We start from the raw sequence: 23,035 nt of genomic DNA, 5'->3' as shown, positions 1-23,035 counted from the left end.
CTGGTAGAAAAGAGTATTTGAAATGAAAAAAAAACCAAGCACTTAACATGCTGTTGAATAAGGAGACGAGCTAGTGACCTTCTTCATTTCTTACAGTTACTTATATCACAAGACATGGCACAAAATTCAATGTAACTATCATATCATACGATATTGAACTTTGAAAAATGATATTCACATCTTGAAAATTTCTGACAAATTTTGGCATTTGGAGGTAGGGGTGGGGAGATGAAGCCCTAGCCCATCAAACATGGTTTTACATTCTTAAAAGTTCTGGTTGCATGAGTCTGTTCAATAGACTTCAGTCAGAAATTTTCAAGTCATAATGTTTTAAAACTATCATAGAAGGGTTTATTCTAACATACATGTTTTAAAATTATCATAGAAGGTTTTATTCTAACATACATAATGTTTTAAAACTGTCATAGAAGGTTTTATTCTAACATACATGTTTTAAAATTATCAAAGAAGGTTTTATTCTAACATACATGTTTTAAAATTATCATAGAAGGTTTTATTCTAACATACATGTTTTAAAATTATCATAGAAGGTTTTATTCTAACATACATGTTTTAAAATTATCATAGAAGGGTTTATTCTCACATAAATACGCTAGAATAGTGTATATTTTAATTTATATGATTAATGTACACTTAAATTACTATGATAAAACATAAGACATCATTACTTATGAATTGTCTTCAATCTCCAGTAAAACGTTCACGGCTAGCTCTCAATCCAGATCTCCTGGATTAGCTGGGAGTGACTGCAATTTTGGGGCTTTCTCAGCTCTCTTAACATTAAGAAGAGTCTGTAAACATTATAATTAACTTACAGGAATAAGAAAACTTGTATTCACCGGGAGGATTTCTATCTTTTGATAAGGGGAATTCACCTTTACCATTGGCTGTTGCGTAACACGGCAACACCATTAACAACAATAACCCTGTCATCACTAATTACTCCACAAGGAGACCAGAACAATACAACACACATCTCAAATGGAGTCATTCAGACACCCTTAAGTTGATTAAAACTCCACATCAAGCAACCCAGATTTCTAAGGTATATCTGCAATCAAAATTTCATCTTCATGGAATCATCAAAGCCTGAAAGGCTTGTTCAACATGTTTCATTATTCTACATATCTTAGTTTCATAAGGAATAAGGTCAGTTTTGTTTCATTATACTGACTGTGTGATGTTTTCACTAAATTGGATGTTTAAAGTACAGTTTGCATAGCAAGTTAACTATTAATCAACCTGAAGAATAAATTAATCCAATGACTATTCATATGTTAAATTTCATGCGAAAAAGAAGTAAAACCTTGCTGAAAAGTAATCAAAACAGAAAAAATACAATAATTGGAGTTGGGCTAGTGTCATAACTGATCTGGCAAACACATTCCTCCTTTTTTACTCCTATGGAATTTTCACACTTTCGTTCCTGACTTTACACACAGTCTATGTGATATCTGTTTTTTCTCTCAGTGGTTCCACGCAATGTAATTTAAGTGTTGTGTATTGCTGGAACAGTCACTTTCAATGGATTATCCATACAAAATGTTATTTAAAAAATACTTAACACTCCAAGTACAAAAATTTTAAAGTTTTGTTTTAAGGTAGAAACATGAACACATAAAAAACCATTTAGTGTTTGCACACAGACACACATATATATAAGAGAGAAAGGGAGAGGGGGGAGGGGAGAGATCAAGAGAGATTATAGGTAGATTCATCTGTGGGGTAGTCCTGAATCAATCAGGCAGGCCAGAAAGTCAGCATGCCATATCTGCAGCTCTATGTATATATCCAAACAAAGAATTTCAAAAGAACTCATTAAAAGGGGGTTAAAACTTCACCTGGAGAGGAAGGGGTTTCTTGTATAGGTTTAAGAAAGCTGTCCGGATTATGAATTCAAGATTTACTGACAGCGGCCAAACAGTAACACCCAATATACATAGCAGACACACTTACCTATAGTGTACGCAGTCCCATCCAGAGTAAACGTGGCACTCTTACACTTCTTGAAGATTTTGGGGGTGATGGGGCGTGGTCTTGTGGACAGGTCAGGTATCTCCATCGATTTGTCCCCTTCCATTTCAAATCTAATATTTCACCAATAAAGGTCACTAGATATTTCCAATGAATTTAGTATGTAATCGGTAAAAGTTCTTTGATTAAATGTCACATTTGGTCACCTCCTTTAAAAACTTTTCTGATGTTTACTATCCACATAGAACTTTACTGGAACGTGTTTGACATAAGAATCACTTGTAGTATTTACAAATATACCTCAATCAATAAAATGATAACTCCCTGTTATTCATTAAATCCGTGTGCCATAAACAAACAGTTGAATGCAGGTTCTGAAATCTGTACATACATAAAAAAAAAATTCTTGAAAATATTGATCTCAATTTCACTGCACCATGTTAATTTTTTCCTCCACAATTCCAATGTATCTGATATAACAGACTGTACAATAATATCACATGACAGAATAATATAATCTCACATTGTTTTCACCATACCTATAATCCACACACTGACCAATGGACATTTAATCCCTTAGTCAATGACCACACCTGGTGGCTGAAGCAGCATCTGCAGCACTGACCCCTGACTCGCCACTGAATCCCTGCACGTCACCAAAGAAGAGGAGGGGGGACGACTATATCAACATGTCCTCAAGAACACCTCTACAGATGGAAGTATGAACACCAATCATAGCTAGAAAAAAAAAACAATACAAAAATATTAATGTCAGATGGGAGCAGATTTGTTTGTACGGGGCATCCCCTTCTCCTTACAATGAAGCTAAGAGGATAATGACAGAAAAAGGCGGGCAAAACAATTACCAGAACACATGCAAAGCTCAGACTATTACTTTGAATCGACGCTGAAGTAATCCTGGAATGAGAAGGCGCTATTGAAAATGCATATCTTATTTAAAATGCTCTCATTGCTTTGACTATTGATCTACATCTCATCACTTCTAGATAAAACAGGATACTTAAGACTTTAGCCATTTTACTTCAACAATTAATACTGTCAATAATTCCTCCGCAATCATTTCAATATCTTGCTGGTTTTCAATTTTCTTGATGGTTTTTTATAATACGAAGAATCTCCCTTTGGAGATAAGTACAAATAAAAACATCGAGTTAATTGTCAGTCCTGATGATTATGAATACGTTCTGGGGATTTAAATCAATCAGTTTAACACATATAGAAGAAAACTTTCACTGCTACAATCGGAAGCAGGGAGTTTAACATTAATTAATCTCACCTAGCTATCATTCTTGATGCCATTATACATACACAAGACAGAGCAACTTGGAAATTACAAGATGTGTGTCCGTGAGGTCAGACAGATGACAAGTAAGCTAGCATTGCTAATATTGCTAATACAATGGTCAAGGACGATGTGAATGTGCTTCATTGTCTAAGTTTACTGCAATATACACAATTTATGGTTCCGATGAATGCTGAAGAATTTAAGGAGGTACTCTACATTGTCATAATGGCTGACTTCCTTTTAAAACATGGATGAAAATGTAGATAAATCAGCAATATTCTATTCATTTCAAAAATCATCACCTAGCTGAGTAGCTCAGTAGGTTAGCACGCCGACTGCTGAAGTGTAGATCGCGAGTTCGGGTTCAGCAGGGGTTTTGAATTTTTTTTCGCATTGGTTTCTATCAAAACTGCATTTTTTGACTAAATAAAGTAAATATGAAAGTTTTAAGTTTTAATATATTGTTGTACATATCCTCCACTTTTCATCCATATAAAATTTCTATGGTGTAGCACACCTCCTTAACAACGTCTAGAATTTAATTTGTTTCAATCCATCATTCCTTAGCTATCATTACATGATGTGTAACATATGATATGTGAAAGATCCTACCACTTTTTTGTATGGCACATCACGATGTGGCAGAATTGTCACTAGACAGCAGATACATACAATTATAAACTATTTTCCTCTGAATCAAGAGAACTGTATATGCTGTGTTGGAACACCTTAATTACATGTATTCTTTGACTTCCAGACAAAAAATTTATCTTTCACCCTAATTTGCGGAAGACAATTTTCTGACCACTTTGATTAGAATTACATCCTTTGATCTGCAAAGACTGATTCAACACGAGATCAAATTCATACAAAAGCTGGATCTAATTTTAATTAGACTGTTTTCTTAATATCTCCTTTATTACCACTCCTTAGACAACCTGCCTGTGAACCCATCAGAGACGCACCCTTCAATACTGACCGTCGTGATGTAAGCATCGAGTGACCAACAATTACTACCATATTTCTGATCAGGTATAATTATTGTCACATTAGCTGTTAGATCTACCTGCCTACTGTGATGCTGTATCAAGATTCACCTCTAAAGTAGTCACCTGAGTACAGTAAGCAGATTGTATATTTCACTCACACCTTCAGGTGTACTCTCTCAGTGGTCCTTGCTCACCTGTCAGTGGTCTTGCATACCTTTTACCATGTTATTATAAAATTCACAATCATGGCTATAGGGATGGGAATATTGGTCACTTTTATAAGCATGGTCACCAGCGGGGGATGATCATTTTGTGATATAGGTTACAGGCAGGGGGGATCACTTCATAATCATAGCTATGGGTGGGGGATGACCAGGGGTGGGGAATTTAATCATTTTAAAATCAAGGCTCTGGGCGAGGGCTGGTCACTTTAAAGCAGATTATATTGGTTCCTTAGATGATTTAGCTCATTGGAGACAATTGCAGCCATACTGGAATACTGGTACTAATCTAACAAAACTAAATCATTAAAGATGACTCAAGGTTTAAACACATCTAACAGTTGTTCTTACTGACAACGAGGGCTCTTTTTTAAATAAAAGTAATTTTTTAAACACTATAATTACATACAAAAAACAGGAAAACTTTTTATCAGGGCACCATCTCGGCTGATGGCGTAAATGGCAGTGACTCCCACATCAAAGCTGCAACCTATCAACTGAAAGAAGTCGGGAAAAACACCTACCCTTTTAGATTTATTGCATCTCTCTTCATAAAGACAAGCTATTACAGGCCTTTGCTATTATCACATATATCAATGTCTGCACTGGTTAATTCCTTTATTACGTAAAGTAAACATTCCTTCTTATTTTGATATTCTTGCAGTCTTGCACTGAAATTGAAGAAACACGAAAACAATGCATATGGACACCACAAAATCGTATTCAATAGACATATCTTTGTTAATAGCATTCTTACAAATATGGAACTATATTTTCTATTATCGTGTCTAAGGGGGAAAAGATCACTAATCCTATTACAGAGAATGCCACATTCACAGAGATTGATGAGTCCTACATCAAACCACAACTCCAGCTCAAACAGAAAGTAACAGACCTATTAAATATCCAGAGTTACAGATCTATTAAATATCCAGAGTTACAGATCTATTAAATATCCAGAGTTACAGATCTATTAAATATCCAGAGTAACAGATCTATTAAATATCCAGAGTAACAGACCTATTAAATATCCAGAGTTACAGACCTATTAAAGGATCCACACACACAGTTACAGATCTATTAAAGGATCCACACACACAGTTACAGATCTATTAAAGGATCCACACACAGGGTTACAGATCTATTAAATGATCCACACACACATAGTTACAGATCTATTAAAGGATACACACACACAGAGTTACAGATCTATTAAAGGATCCACACACATAGTTACAGATCTATTAAAGGATACACACACACAGAGTTACACATTTATTAAAGGATCCACACACATACAGTTACAGATCTATTAAAGGATCCACACACAGTTACAGATCTATTAAAGGATCCACACACACACAGTTACAGATCTATTAAATGATCCACACACACAGAGTTACAGATCTATTAAATGATCCACACACACAGAGTTACAGATCTATTAAAGGATCCACACACAGAGTTACAGATCTATTAAAGGATCCACACACATAGTTACAGATCTATTAAATGATCCACACACACAGTTACAGATCTATTAAAGGATCCACACACACAGTTACACATCTATTAAAGGATCCACACACACAGTTACAGATCTATTAAAGGATCCACACACACAGTTACACATCTATTAAATGATCCACACACACAGAGTTACAGATCTATTAAATGATCCACACACAGAGTTACAGATCTATTAAAGGATCCACACACATAGTTACAGATCTATTAAATGATCCACACACACAGTTACAGATCTATTAAAGGATCCACACACACAGTTACACATCTATTAAAGGATACACACACACAGTTACAGATCTATTAAAGGATCCACACACACAGAGTTACAGATCTATTAAATGATCCACACACACATAATTACAGATCTATTAAAGGATCCACACACACACAGTTACAGATCTATTAAAGGATCCACACACACAGTTACACATCTATTAAAGGATCCACACACACACAGAGTTACAGATCTATTAAAGGATCCACACACACAGTTACACATCTATTAAAGGATCCACACACATAGTTACAGATCTATTAAAGGATCCACACACACAGTTACAGATCTATTAAATGATCCACACACATAGTTACAGATCTATTAAATGATCCACACACACACAGTTACACATCTATTAAAGGATCCACACACACAGTTACACATCTATTAAAGGATCCACACACACAGTTACACATCTATTAAAGGATCCACACACAAAGTTACACATCTATTAAAGGATCCACACACACTGTTACACATCTATTAAAGGATCCACACATACAGAGTTACAGATCTATTAAAGGATCCACACACACAGTTACACATCTATTAAATGATCCACACACACAGTTACAGATCTATTAAAGGATCCACACACAGGGTTACAGATCTATTAAAGGATCCACACACACACAGTTACAGATCTATTAAAGGATCCACACACACACAGTTACACATCTATTAAATGATCCACACACACACAGTTACACATCTATTAAAGGATCCACACACACAGAGTTACACATCTATTAAAGGATCCACACACACAGTTACAGATCTATTAAAGGATCCACACACAGTTACACATCTATTAAAGGATCCACACACACAGTTACAGATCTATTAAAGGATCCACACACACAGTTACAGATCTATTAAATGATCCACACAGAGTTACAGATCTATTAAAGGATCCACACACACAGTTACAGATCTATTAAAGGATCCTCACACAGAGTTACACATCTATTAAAGGATCCACACACACAGTTACAGATCTATTAAAGGATCCTCACACAGAGTTACACATCTATTAAAGGATACACACACACAGTTACAGATCTATTAAAGGATCCACACACACAGTTACAGATCTATTAAATGATCCACACACAGAGTTACAGATCTATTAAAGGATCCACACACAGGGTTACAGATCTATCAACATACACACAACCCAGACTTTTTTTCACCCCTGGTAGGACAACCTGCAGTGCAGGGCTGGCCAACGGTACCAAACATAGTATATAGGAGAGAGGAGAAAATCTGTGGCTAGTCAGGGATTCAAACCCGAGACCCCTGCATTATTAGTCAGGTGTTCTAACCACTGAGTTACCCAGTCCGATATCCAGAGTCCGTATAGCCCTAACTACTACATTCCTCCCTCCTTAAATTGTCTTCGCCCTTGAAGACACACACAACCCAGGTCCTTTTCGCCCCGAGTAGGACAATCTGCAGTGCAGGAGTGGTCAACGGCACCAACTGTAGTATATATAGGAAAGAGGAGAAAATCTTTGACTGGACTGGGAATTGAACCTGGGACCTTTGCATTACTAGTCAGGTGCTCTAACCACTGAGCTACCCTAGCAGATATCCATCCATATAGCCCAAATTACTACAGTACTATGAAGTAACTCAATGTAAATAAATTCACAAATGTTTCTAAGAATGAGTTATATTCAGCGGAGTGTATCTACTATCCGCAATCCTTGGATGATTTCACTATGCTTCACATCAAAGTGTGTGAGGTATGAGTGACACAAAGAGTTAATAGTGAGTATATTTAAGAAGTTGTGTCTTCAGCAGTATGTTTTTTAGAATGAGCTGTCTACTTGTAACACTTTTGTAATCCTGTGATACTACATGTACATTTCCACGAATGACAAAAATGAAAATGACACCAACTATTTTCCAAGTTTAAATGAAAAATATGGATAAGAATAGCAAGATTACAATGGGTTTTTTTTTTAAAAAACCTGTTCTTGATGCTTAGTTTGATTAAACACTATGTCAATCATGAAAGTGTTTCATTATCATTAAATTTGGAATCAATCGTTTTCGTACCCACTGGTTCGGAGGGACAGTAAAAATTCTCAATTGACCAGTAAAATTTTCTGAATCAGTTGATAGCCTAATTAAGTGACCAGTGAATGAAAATAATTATTTCTAGCCCTGCAGAGGTACCGAAGTTTAATTCCTATCAAAATCACTCTGTTAAAATAACTAATAATTCAATGTAGGTGTGTTAGTTGTGTCTGTGTTGTACTGTAGAATATCGTGTGTTCGTTGTGTCTGTGTTGTACTGTAGAATATCGTGTGTTAGTTGTGTCTGTGTTGTACTGTAGAATACCGTGTGTTAGTTGTGTCTGTGTTGTACTGTAGAATATCGTGTGTTAGTTGTGTCTGTGTTGTACTGTAGAATATCGTGTGTTCGTTGTGTCTGTGTTGTACTGTAGAATACCGTGTGTTAGTTGTGTCTGTGTTGTACTGTAGAATATCAGAAGCTTGAGTACACAACGAAACAGTTAACATCAGACTGTGTAATCATTATCTGATGTTGATCAGAAGCTAGGTAAACTACGCATTACACACTCATCAGCTGTACTCAGTGTCCTATGTCATTCCATATATAACTGACATTACTTTTAATTTGATTAGTCTCCTTTGTTATCTGTAATTTCTTAGTACATGAAAGGAGTGTTTTGATTCTGGACTCACTACAATTTAATTAATTACTATTTTGTTCACAACATGTCAGGCAATCATGTTTTGAGACAATAGGACCTGATAGGACTTTCAAGATATAGGACTTTAAAATCTAGAAAATCTAACATTTGAATTTAAAAAGTTGAATTTGGATGGCGCACTGATTGCAAATTTCAAAATCTAAGACTTAAATGTTTTACGTCTATTCTGTGCGTGTCTGATTTAATATCACCATATTCTTCTAATGTTTGGTCTAGAAAATTATTTCTGAATTCTATCAGTCTGCATGATGATTGTGAAGGTCACAGCACACAATTACTGCAAGGTCAGAGGCTTTTACTAGTGACTTTTTACTTTGTGTAAAAAATGAGCTTCTACTGTTTGTCCAGTACAAAAAATGTTTCAAGTCACTTTGACCTTTGTAAATTGACCTTCACCCCAGGTTTAGACAGACTGTCTGGTCACACACAACATTTGGGGGAGAGGGCTTAAAGCGTATCAGAACTCGTGCTCAACCCCATTATGAAATAAGTTATGTTCAAATTCAAACCAGCCTTTGTGTAAAGCGTCTCTACAATACAGAGCTGTGGTCTATATAAGCCAAGCCAATACGAGTTTTAGCCTGCCCCATACATTAATTACCTTACGCCTTGTAGCTAATTCATCCTCACAAATGCTCTCTTGTACAATATACAACATAGTGTAAAAACAATTTTAAAGCTGAAATGCCAACTGAACTTGTATTTCTCCGAGAGGAAGCTTATAACTAAATTTCGAGGCAATATCTGTATCCATAAAGGGAAAAAAAAGACCAAAAAACTGTTTGACCTACTTTTTCCCATAAAGTAGGTCACTGTACACCAATCCAGCTGAAATGCAATCTGAAGTTGCATTCCTCCAAGAAGAAGCTCGTGACTAAATTTCAGGGCAATATCTGTATCCATAATGACAAAAAGTCAGGAAAACTGTTTGATCCACTTTTAGCCCTAAAGTAGGTCATGGTGCACCAATCCTGCTAAAATGCAAACTCACTCTTTCACTTGAGGGAGAAGGGCCTCCGTGGCCAAGTGGTTAGAGCATCGTGCTCAAAATCACAAGGCCTCTCACCTCTGCTCGGCGGGGGTTCAAATCCCGCTCGCGCCGGTAAGTGAGAAAGTTTTCCAGTTTACTTTCGGAAGGTCGGTGGCCTCTTCCCAGGTAAATTGTATCTGGGTTCTCTCTTCCACCAATAAAAACTGGGCATCACCAGATAACTGAAAAATTGTCGAGTGTGGCGGAAAACATCAATCAATCAATCAATTTTGAGGGAGAAATTGTGACCAAATTTCAAAGTTGTAAATGCATCTGTTACGGGGGAAAAGTCTGGAAAACATTACCTCTGTAAGACACATGGACAGCATCATAACATAATATGTCCCGTCTAATGATGGGTGTATAAAAATTCTGTCTAACCTGCACAATGATAAAACTTGCTATTCAACATAACAGAATCCTCATTGGTCTAAATTTGTGTCACTAATTCACCTACAGCTGGTCACATCTCAATGCAGAGTGTAAGACATATAACAAAAAACTTTTTCTCTATGGTTAACAAAAGTAGGTCAAGGGGAAACAAAATAAATAATTTAGCCCTCATTATTATTATCAAATTCATAACCATGCAACTTTAAATTATAGATTTACTGTAGATTTAATTCCTGGTTTTTCAGCATTGACAACAAAGTTGAACAAACTGATGACAATATTATAAAGAATGACTGTGTTCGATTGAGAATTCTTGCCTGAAAAATTAGGTTAGACAGTGATTTATTCTATTTGCAAACAAATGGCATCACTTTCAAATCTAAGGGATCTGTTTGCTAGCTGATGACACGCTGCATGGAATTGATCAAACCTTATCAATAAAACATCTGTCTAAAAAGGATTTGTCAAATTTACATTCATTACACAGTAATTTAACAGAGAGATCTGGTGACACTGCAGGGACAAGGTGTCAGGGGCCACACCTCAGTCCCATTCCAGCCCTTATAATATTACAAAACACATGATCAGATAAACAGGTGATTACATAAACAAGAGGCCGATGGGCCACATCGCTCACCTGAGTTACCTTGCCCCTTATCTGAAGACTCCATATATATTTGCATGTAAAACCTTAGTCCCTATTATGGCCCCAATCTACCCCTGGAGGCCATGATTTTTACAAACTTGAATCTGCACTATGTCTGAGAGCTTTCATGTAAATGGCCCAATGGTTCTTGAGAAGAAGATTCTTAACGATTTTCTCTACATATTTCTATGTAAAACTTTGATTCCCTATTGTGGCCTCAACCTATCCACAGAGGCCGTGATTTGAAAAACTTGAATCTGCACTATGTCAGGAAGATTTTATGTAAATCTCAGCTCTTCTGGCTCAGTGGTTCTTGAGAAGATTTTTAAAGCTTTTCCCTATATATTGCTATGAGTATGTAGAACTTTGATCCCCTATTGTGGTCCCAACCTACCCCCGGGGGCCATGATTTGAACAAACTTAAATCTGCACTATGTTAGAATGCTTTTATGTAAATGTCAGCTCCTCTGGCTCAGTGGTTCTTAAGAAGAAAAATTTTAAATGACCCTATCCTAATTTTGCATTTTTGTGATTATCTCCCCTTTGAAGGGAGCATGGCTCTTCATTTGAACAAACATGAAAGCCCTTCACCCAAGGATGCTTTTGGCTAAGTTTGGTTGAAATTGACTCTCACAGTGGTTCTGGAGAAAAAAATAAAAATGTGAAAAGTTTACGACAACAACGAAAGACAATGGACAAATTTTGATCAGAAAAGCTCACTTGAGCCTTTGGCTCAGGTGAGCTAAAAACCAGTCAGACAATAGGCGATTTGATAAAATACCCGAAGTCAAACAAGGTGATGCAATCATTCTCTACTTAAATCCCTTCATTTATCTTCACATTTTTTCCCCCAAAATGATGCTAATTCCCTCTAAATCGCCATGGAAACATTGTGTTCACCTTCAACTGGATTGTAGCTGTCAGTTTTATGTGAAATCTGAGGAGTATATACTCTGTCAACTAATGTGAACATGGTGAATCAAATAATTACATTATATACAATAAAATACTGAGCAGTCACATTAGACCATTTGTCTATTTATGCATACATGATTTAGCTAGGGAAATTACAATGTAATACAAATGCACAATATCCTCTTTCCACAGCAGTAGGTTTAGTTAGATAATCAGACAAAAGTCTGCACTAAGTTTAGGAGATATTTTAAAACGTTTTCCTCAATTTCAATAGTTTTTCATTTATTAAGTGATGGCCCATTTCACAGGTGCCACTGTGAGTCGCAACGAACAGCCCAATGCCACAATGATATGTTTCAGCCACAGTGAACTGCAGCAGCAGCCACAATGAAATGATAACAGCATAATGAAGTGCCTAATGTCAAAATGAACTGCCTCAGTCACATCAGAATTCCTTATTAATTAATCTGCTTCAGCCACAGTGAGCTATCGCAGAGCAACGGGAACACAGTGTGTGAACCATTCTCAATATTTACCATTATATATTTACATTCACCCAATCTTTTCTCTTCAGTTTCTTTCGAAATTAACATTGCTTTTATCATAGACAATGAAGGCATGTTTGTTGCATGTCTAGTTTGATCTAGTTTGATTCTGTTTTTAGTACTTAACCACCTGCCTGTGCAATCATTACCAATTATGGAGCATCATCAAAATCAAAGGGTGCATTGGCTGTTCCCTTTTTAGTAAGGAAATGGTCAACAATATGACATTTCAGAACTTAAATCTAGTTTATATATTCTTTTAAATACATAAAAATATAAATATAAACAATAAAATGTCTTTCTGTGCTGTTTTATCCAGTGATGAAAGGAGAAATCATTGCAGATAATTTTTTCATAATTTGCTTGTGCATGTTATGAATTTTTTCTGCAATACTAAACTATACCTTCATCACCCGATAAAACAACAAAAAAAAGCATTTTATTGTTTAAATAATCCTAACCACATCCAGGGTGTGGGCTCATTTAACCAGAATATCCATTCTCTTTAATGTGAAAACATTAGCACATCATTAGCAACATTATTTGGGATGCAAGAAAGTTGGAAAAAACATATCAAGTCTGCTTACACATCCTTGAACTCTAGCTAACAAATATACCTGATAAAACTGAAATGATGAAATACATCGATGTTGAAATTTCTTTGCTTAGGTTATTTATACCAATGATTGCAAATAAATAACAGCTTATTAATTGGAGTTAAAAGTTGATGTTTACATTACTAATGTTGATTCAATATACATCAGCCAGAAATTGTTATAGTACCTGGCCAGAAGTGAGTCATCATTTCATTTTTCCCTGTATATTTCATTGTATAAAAACATTGTAATTTTTCTAAAATGTAGAATTGTTTACAGTTTCTTCACGTAATTTAAAAATAATTTATATGCTGGTGTTGCAGTGAGTACATGTCAAATGTGAAATTGAAATTTTATGGTGCAAATTTTCCAAAAAAAAATTAAAGTATTTTAAAGTTAGAATTTTGCCTTAAATTGATGAGTTCATAATTTATTCTCCATGATCAATATATCACAATTTGCTTATAGTATCTTAGGAAAAGAAAATTTAAACAATTTTGCGTAAAGAGAAAAAAATTAAGGAAATTGGACTAAATTGACCTTTTTCACAAAAATGGTTTTCCAATTAAATAAATTAGTAATAAAAATTAAGGTAACTCATCACACTGCTCATTAAAACATCTCTTATGAAGTATGATTTCACCATTGAAAAAGTTACACAAGGACTCAGGTATTTTATATGAATTTTTTGTGATTTATCCCAGAATAATAAAAAAGGGTATTTTGTTTGCAAACAAGATATTCTAGAGTTCCAATTTCACTGTGATTTGATGCATAATATGAATATCTAAGAAAGCATGCCTAAACGACTCAGATAGACGTTCTAAATTTTAAAATAAAAAAATATTTATGAAAATTGAAAACATTATTTGCTAATAATTTTTTAATCTATGGATAAAATCTTCAAAAAAAATTGTCAATTGGAAATACAAGAAATATATTTTTAAAAAAGATTGAAATGAAATGGTCAAAATTCAGAAACATGATTTTTCCAATCTGAACCAAGCTTGATTGGAATTATAAAAACAAGAGGCCCATGGGCCACATCGCTCACCTGATTCACCTTGGCCCATATTTAAAGATTTTCCCTACATATTCGCATATAAAACTTTGACCCCTATATTGTGGCCCCAACCTACATCCAGGGGGGTGGGGGGGGGGGGGGGGGTGGGGGGGGGCATGATACTAACAAACTTGAATCTGCACAATGTCAGGAAGCTTTCATGTAAATTTGTACTTTTCTAGCCCAGTGGTTCATGAGAAGAAGATTTTAAAAGATTTTCCCTAGTTATTCTCATGTGAAACTTTGATTTCTTATTGTGGCCCCAACATACCCATGGAAGCCATGATTTGAACAAACTTGAATTTGCACTATGTCAGGAAGCTTTCATGTAAATCTCAGCTCTTCTGGCCCAGTGGTTCTTGAAAAGAAGATTTTTAAAGATTTTCCCTATTTTAATTTATTCCCGTGTGAAACTTTGATCCCCTATTGTGGCTCCAACCTACCCCCAGGGGCCATGATTTGAACAAACTTGAATCTGCATTATGTCAGGAAGCTTTCATGTAAATCTCAGCTCTTCTGGCCCAGTGGTTCTTTTAAGACTTTCTATCTATTCCCATGTAAAACTTTGATCCCCTATTGTGGCCCCAACCTACCCGGGAGGGGGGGGGGGGGGGGGGGGGGCATGATTTGAACAAACTTGAATCTGCACCTGTCAAGAAGCTTTCATGTAAATTTCAGCTCCTCTGGCTCAGTGGTTCTTCAGAAGATTTTTAAATGACGTATCCCACCGTATTTTTGTGATCATCTCCCCTTTGAAAGGGGCATGGCCCTTCATTCAAACAAACTTGAAAGCCCTTCACCCAAGGATGCTAGTGGCTAAGTTTGGTTGGAATTGGCCCAGTGGTTCTGGAGAAGAAGTCGAAAATGTGAAAAGTTTACAGACGGACGGACAACAGGCTATCAGAAAAGCTCACTTGAGCTTTCAGCCACAAAGGTTTCAATACGGAAGTTTCGAGTTCCCCAAGAGTTATTTCCCTTTGTCGAACTCTTCCGTAAATTATGACGTAAAATATGATGACAGTGGGTACATTTGTTAATTACTATCGTTGCATTATTTCTTAAAAGATGATATCCAGAGTTTCTGAGACCATCCTATCTCAGGGAAAAGGCAACTTTAGTGAGTTTATGAGTATTGGATAACAAAATGGTTCCAACAAATATTGTTAATTGCCATCTTTCTTTGATAAAAGCGTCACTCATGTAGAAGAGGAAACGAATAATGATTCAATAGCCAATTTGATGATCTTATTCAAACAAATTATGCTTGATATGGCCAGAATTTGTATACAAGTGATTGATATAAACAAAAGTTACGCTTTTATTACATTAATCGTACGTAATCGTTATGTACAATGCCAGTCTACGATATAATGTATACATTGTGTACCCACCATACGTCATAAAATGCGAAAGAGTTTGACAAAGGGAAATAACTTTTGGGTAACTCGGAACTTGCGTATTGTGACACCTTAAAAGAAAAACCCAAAACATATCAAACAAAAAAGTTCCAGGACATATATTTCATGAAAACCAAAAAAAACAAGACATACACATCAATAAAAAAAGAGTTGGATTAGATGTTTACGGCCATTAGATCAGCATTAATGGCTGCAAATAACATTCTCCTTAAATTTTTGCCCCCTAATAACAAGTGAGATGAATTACTTCCTAAATATTCGAACCTAATAATAAATATGAAGATAGTTATTCCCTTCACCCAAAGACACTCTATATCAAATTTCAGATTCATTAGTTTCAGAGGAAAAGTTCGAAATATTCACAAGTTCAAAAAACAATGAACAGCAAATGCCCAGGGACAGATGACAATACAATGTAGGTCATCCAAGAGACTCATACAACCTAGAAATCCATTGGGGAGACCGCTGCGGTGGTCTAGAGGTAAAGCGTTCGCCCCACACGCGGATGCTCGGGTTTCGAATCCCAGCTGTGACATAAGTCGTTAAAACAGGTAGTGACAGTTCCATCGCCAAACACTCTGCATCAGGTGCAAATGTCACGGGTCCTCGGAGATGACCTAAAACGAATGTCCTGTGTCACAGTGGGTGTGGCATGCTAAAGAACCCTCACAGCTCAATGGCCGTAAGCACCGAGCATAAGCCTAAATTTGAAGCCCTTCACCGGTATTAGTGACGTCTTCATATGATCAAGTGAAAAATTCTTGAGAGGGACATAAAACAATATACAATCTTGAGAGGGACATTAAACAAGATACAATTAATCAACCAACGGAGATACCAGAAAGGATGCAAACATGGTCCTCTGAATTTCAAACAGGTGCTCAATGATGATCTATCTGGAAATGCTAGGAAAGGTATTTCTAAATTGATTGATTGATTTTATATTATTTAACGTCCAACTCCAGTATGTTTCACTCATTTGGAGACATCACCACTGCCAGTGAAGGGCTGCAAAATTTAGGCCTATGCTTTGCGTTTACGTACAGCCTTTGAGCAGGGAGAGATCTTTATCGTGACACACCTGATGTGACAATGGGACCTCATTTAGTCGCCTCTTACAACAAGCAAGAGGTACTGAGGACCTATTCTAACCCGGATCCCTACAGGATTACAAGGAATGAGTTTTTGTGCATTTTTATAATTTCAAAGATTGATTGTATATAGTTTAACGTCCCTCCCGAGAATTTGAGATTACTATTACCGATTAAGGGCTGCAAAATTTAGGTCTATGCTTGGTGCTTACGACCTTTGAACAGGGAGTGATCTTTATCGTGTCACACCTGCTGTGAGACGGGACCTCGGTTTTTTCTGTCTCATCCTAGGGACGACCTCATTTAGTTGCCTCTTACGACAAGCAAGGGGTACCTGAGGACTTATTCTAATATTTCTAAATGTGGCTTGATATATTGACTGACATGTAAATGTAAGAGATATAAAACAGGTAATCATGAATTCATTGAAAGGTCAAGGTCATTAAAAGACAGTGCAGTCCATTAAATTCTCTAAAATGCAGTGCATGCACTAAATTTTAATCAAGTATAGTTGAGAGCTAATCCAGTTGTACATTCCTTTCATTTCTATCCTTTCCATAAAATCCAAAATGATGGAATTTCTGTATTCATTGTGATGACATGAGACATCCCTTGGGTGTGACTAATTAGGAAACATCATAGGTGAACAAATTAGCAGTTTGACCACATGGTGAGCCTGTATCAGAAATGTTGACACATCCTATCAGGTAACAAAATACTAACAAGTACTTTCACCTGAAATCTGTACCCCTAAACAAACACTTGACTGGATAAAGCAGTAAATTTTGATTAGGACAGAGAAAGGCAGTCATGACTGTAAATACACATTCAGAGTGCATGTCCTTTTATGTGACCCTTATAATCATCAAGATGTGTGCCGTTGTAATATATTTGTATACAGTTACTTCAATCAAAAATTTTCTTACAGGATTTCAAAATTAATATCAAACAGTTTATGAACTTTAAATTCCAAAGATTCAAAGAGCTGATTTTGAATTACTTTGTAAATAAGAGAGTATCTGTCAAGCAACTGTGGCACCCATCAAATTTTGGGAATTTTGAATCGGGGTTTTCAAACCCAAAGAAGCTTCTTTATATACCTATATGAAAGACGTTAAAGTACACCTGTTACCAAGATGAAAGACATTTCTCACCTCTTGTAATGATCAATGAAGAATCAAGTGCCCCTTGATACAGTTATATACACACATTGAGCAAGCACCTGCTAAAGGTTTAAAACAAGCAGAATAGGTTCCAGTCAGAGCACAATAATATACTCATCACTGTACAAAACACACATAGAAATACTTTCAGCAATTACATGTATATCGTCTTCAATATTTTTGTATTTTATATATAACCACTGTAGACCAGAGTTCAGTGCATATGCTTGATGATATTTTTCAGTCCTAAGAATTGAATTTGTTCTGACACCGAGGATCAATTATGAAACTGCATTGTCTCAAACCATTTAATTTCACATAAAGTGACAGCCATAAAACATTTTACCATTTTACCACCAGCATTCACATCCAGGGACACAGATATGATAAGAGAAATGAAAACATATCATAAGCCAATTGCACACCCAATCAGTTCTTCTCAATTTGTAGAAGAAAGTAATTAAGTTCAACATCAAACAACATCAATAAAGAGGTTTCACTTATCATATTCATGCAATTGTTTTTTCCAGCCATTCAATTTTTCAAATTAAACATTGTAAATTTTCACAGGTTACAAATGTGTTTAAAAGAACTCACCATTATACATAAATATCATGTTAGAGGTAGCAACAGTGCACAATATCTCCTCTATTGGTGTTAACAACCCGATACCACTACTGGTTCACAGCTGACTATAAACTGACCCTCTGTGTCATCAGTTGCTAACCCACAGAACATAATGACTGGCTCTGTTGAAATAGTGAACTCAGGTAAAGAGATACCTGTAATGGTTCTATCTCTTCAAATTGTTACAAGTAAGATGTCTGTGTGTCTACAGATTGTTACAGATAAGATGTCTGTGTGTCTACAGATTGTTACAGATAAGATATCTGTGTGTCTACAGATTGTTACAGATAAGATATCTGTCTCTACAGATTGTTACAGGTAAGATATATGTCTCTACAGATTGTTACAGGTAAGATGTCTGTCTCTACAGATTGTTACAGATAAGATATCTGTGTGTCTACAGATTGTTACAGGTAAGATGTTTGTCTCTACAGATTGTTACAGATAAGATATCTGTCTCTACAGATTGTTACAGGTCAGATATCTGTCTCTACAGATTGTTACAGGTAAGATGTCTGTCTCTACAGATTGTTACAGATAAGATGTTTGTCTCTACAGATTGTTACAGATAAGATATCTGTCTCTACAGATTGTTACAGGTAAGATGTTTGTGTGTCTACAGATTGTTACAGGTAAGATGTCTGTCTCTACAGATTGTTACAGGTAAGATGTTTGTGTGTCTACAGATTGTTACAGGTAAGATATCTGTCTCTACAGATTGTTACAGGTAAGATATCTGTCTCTACAGATTGTTACAGGTAAGATATCTGTCTCTACAGATTGTTACAGGTAAGATGTCTGTCTCTACAGATTGTTACAGATAAGATGTTTGTGTGTCTACAGATTGTTACAGGTAAGATATCTGTCTCTACAGATTGTTACAGGTAAGATATCTGTCTCTACAGATTGTTACAGGTCAGATATATGTCTCTACAGATTGTTACAGATAAGATATCTGTGTGTCTACAGATTATTACAGATAAGATGTCTGTCTCTACAGATTGTTACAGGTAAGATATCTGTCTCTACAGATTATTACAGATAAGATATCTGTGTGTCTACAGATTGTTACAGATAAGATGTCTAACTCTACAGATTGTTACAGGTAAGATATCTGTATGTCTCTACAGATTGTTACAGGTAAGATATCTGTCTCTACAGACTGTTACAGATAAGATATCTGTGTGTCTACAGATTGTTACAGGTAAGATGTTTGTCTCTACAGATTGTTACAGATAAGATGTCTGTATGTCTCTACAGATTGTTACAGGTAAGATATCTGTCTCTACAGATTGTTACAAGTAAGATGTTTGTGTCTCTACAGATTGTTACAGGTCAGATATCTGTCTCTACAGATTGTTACAGGTCAGATGTCTGTCTCTACAGATTGATACAGGTAAGATGTCTGTCTCTACAGATTGTTACAGATAAGATGTTTGTGTGTCTACAGATTGTTACAGGTAAGATATTTGTCTCTACAGATTGTTACAGGTAAGATATCTGTCTCTACAGATTGTTACAGGTAAGATATCTGTCTCTACAGATTGTTACAGGTCAGATATCTGTCTCTACAGATTGATACAGGTAAGATATCTGCCTCTACAGATTGTTACAGATAAGATATCTGTCTCTACAGATTGTTACAGGTAAGATATCTGTCTCTACAGATTGTTACAGGTCAGATATCTGTCTCTACAGATTGTTACAGGTAAGATATCTGTCTCTACAGATTGATACAGGTAAGATATCTGCCTCTACAGATTGTTACGGGTAAGATATCTGTCTCTACAGATTGTTACAGGTAAGATATCTCTCTACAGATTGTTACAGATAAGATGTCTGTCTCTACAGATTGTTACAGGTAAGATATCTGTCTCAACAGATTGTTACAGGTAAGATATCTGTCTCTACAGATTGTTACAGGTAAGATATCTGTCTCTACAGATTGTTACAGATAAGATATCTGTCTCTACAGATTGTTACAGGTAAGATGTTTGTCTCTACAAATTGTTAAAGGTAAGATATCTGTCTCTACAGATTGATACAGGTAAGAAGTCACCTGTACATGTATTGCATTGTCTCTACACATAAGCACAGAAAATACTCGTCCCCTACTGGATGACAAGGAATCTTACCTGTAGATTTTATCCCTAAAGAACCTGCAATGGCTGCTAATAAATAAGTAAGATGGCATTAGTTGCTCTTAGCTCTATGAACTTTGTCACTGTAAAACAAGAAACCTTGGACTGATAAGTTTTTCCTGGGTCTTTTGAAGTATTCTGATGCATCTCCTCAATCACGGCATGGGGGAAATACCCCCATCCATGTAATCATATTGATAGCTGCATGAGAGGCTGAGAAAAAGATGAAAGATTCTAACATTAATTCATCTCCAGTCAACAGACAGGAAGATGAAGGAGGGAACTAAACACCCTGCATCCAGTCGGAGTAATGACCAGAATTGGTCCATAATTGTTCCGTGATCATTACTGAATTGTTCCGCGATCATTATTGATACAATATTGCAGAAATAAGTGGGGAAATAATGACTTTTTGTTAATATTCTCAGTTAAGTTGATGAAAATTGAAAATCCCTTTCTGTGTGACAGGAGTCGTAAAACTGCCAGACACCAACCTTTAAACATAGTGTGCTTCAGAGACTGACATAACATATAGATACAGTGCTGGGTCCTGATACTATAGAAAATAGATTGACGTGATATTTACAACCTCACTAGGAAATTTACGAGGTTGTCAGTTCATTCATTACCTTGAGCTATGAATACCTCCTAACCATGCTAAGAGAAGAATTAAATTATTTCATAGCATGCAAATGTTAATGAAAAACATGCATTCATAATTTAAACCTTTGACAATCTGCTGACAATTTACCTGTTCGTGTTAAATTTCCAAACACAGACCCACAGTAAACACCTGTTCACTTCTATTTGACTTCCCAAGATTTCCTTGATCAACAAAAGTCTTTTCCTTTATCTTTGTGTGTAATTTCCCTGTCTCATTACATGAAGACCTATAATAAAATGATAAAACTATTTTGGGTTAAATATCCACTTGGCCCTGCAGAATTGCACTTAGACTAAATAACACTTCAGAGTGGTTGGTTTTTGATCCAGAAACTGGTTGCTGAGTAATGATGCAGAGTTCTGATTTTTAATAGGACCAAAAACGTTGGTGTGAGAAATCATTGCAAATTGAGGCATTTTTTTTTAAAAAACTAAATTAAGGTGAATTTCCTGGCACTTGATGAATATAAAAAATTGAAATGCTTCTAATGACAGGCATTTGCAAACAGAACTTTTATTTATGAATAATTATACAGCCAACATGGGCATCCCCTCGACACAACATGATTTTATTCAATGACCATTCTCAAATGTGAGCAAAATTTGTAACATTCCTCGACTTTTGAACATTAATAGGTTTCTGCTCCCTCCCATATGTAATGAATGTAGCAAATAAGATAATGAAAAAGAATATTGTTTCTGTTGTCAATAAGGGGTGATGTCTGAATGTCAGATAAAAATCTAAATTCTAAATGGGGGAAGGGTCATAAAAAATTAACTTTGTAATGTACATTCTAAAGACCACATGCACACTTTTATTTCTGAATAAACAGTGGAGTCGTATAATTACTTGATTTGGATCAACATTAATTCATCACAGTAAAACATAGTTACAGTTAACATGTTTATAATGAATTCACACTTACAGCGAAGTGATTTTCATTCCCTCTAGTTTTAAAACATATTATAAACATACTGAACATAAACAATTATATTTATAACGAATCAAAATTGTTCGTACTCAGCACTTCACTATAAGCATGTTTTAGTTTTATGGGGATGGGTTGAAGTGGAGGGGGGGGGGTTGTCTTAATGAAAACTTTGTGAAATTTGTTTATTGTCAGCCATTAAAGTTTTGATCTTACCCCCAACTTTTTGCTGTATTCAAATACTAAGTGTGACCTGTCTTTTGACAGGTTCTCACTTTGCAACTGGGAGCATCTGCTTCTATTCCTGATCCTAGCATAGCATCAAAATGTTTAACACAGGTAATGATTGTTCCTTTGCCAGGCTTCATAAATTAGAAGTACGAGTCAAAGGTCTTTCAGAAAAGACCTTAAAAATGGAGGTCCCATTTCACAGTAGTCATTGGCAGGATAAAGAACCCTCACTGGTGTGGCTCTGAGCTCCATGCATACACGATCAAAATTTGTGGCACTGTACCTCAAGCTAAATTCTCGAATGAGACATTAAACATAAACTAAAACAACCTGTCATCTGTGTTGCAAGTATGAGAGAAAAAATCTACAGTACTTTTGGTGTTTAACAACACTAAATTTCATATCATCAATGTCTGTGACTTTCACCTTGTGACCTTCACTTTATGACCTTCTGGCCTAGAAATCTATTGGGATCTATCTCTCCCTTTCTACTGCGTGTATCTCATAAGCAAGTATAAG

General features: G+C 35.8%; 1 protein-coding gene across 18 annotated transcripts in view; it reads right to left on the bottom strand.

Moving 5' to 3' along the window:
• LOC125682373 (dual specificity calcium/calmodulin-dependent 3',5'-cyclic nucleotide phosphodiesterase 1A-like) overlaps nucleotides 1–23,035 on the bottom strand; it is a 196,329-nt gene that overhangs the window by 166,179 nt on the left and 7,115 nt on the right. For 8 of the 18 annotated variants that reach the window (XM_056154993.1, XM_056154992.1, XM_056155003.1 and 5 more), the window contains exons 3-5: nucleotides 21,445–21,583; nucleotides 2,535–2,733; nucleotides 1,978–2,108 (exon numbers count right to left, since the gene is read on the bottom strand). In XM_056154993.1, coding sequence (XP_056010968.1) covers nucleotides 1,978–2,108; nucleotides 2,535–2,563 — 160 coding nt within the window. In that variant the 5' untranslated portion in view covers nucleotides 2,564–2,733; nucleotides 21,445–21,583. Of the gene's footprint in view, nucleotides 1–1,977; nucleotides 2,781–2,861; nucleotides 3,747–20,687; nucleotides 20,777–21,444; nucleotides 21,584–23,035 lie in introns of those variants that run through there. The other 10 variants (XM_056155018.1, XM_056155025.1, XM_056155004.1 and 7 more) reach the window with 9 other exon arrangements.

Source organism: Ostrea edulis, chromosome 2 (genome assembly GCF_947568905.1).
Source record: "Ostrea edulis chromosome 2, xbOstEdul1.1, whole genome shotgun sequence".
In the NCBI taxonomy this organism is placed as follows: domain Eukaryota; kingdom Metazoa; phylum Mollusca; class Bivalvia; order Ostreida; family Ostreidae; genus Ostrea; species Ostrea edulis.
This window is presented reverse-complemented; position numbering and strand designations above follow the sequence as displayed.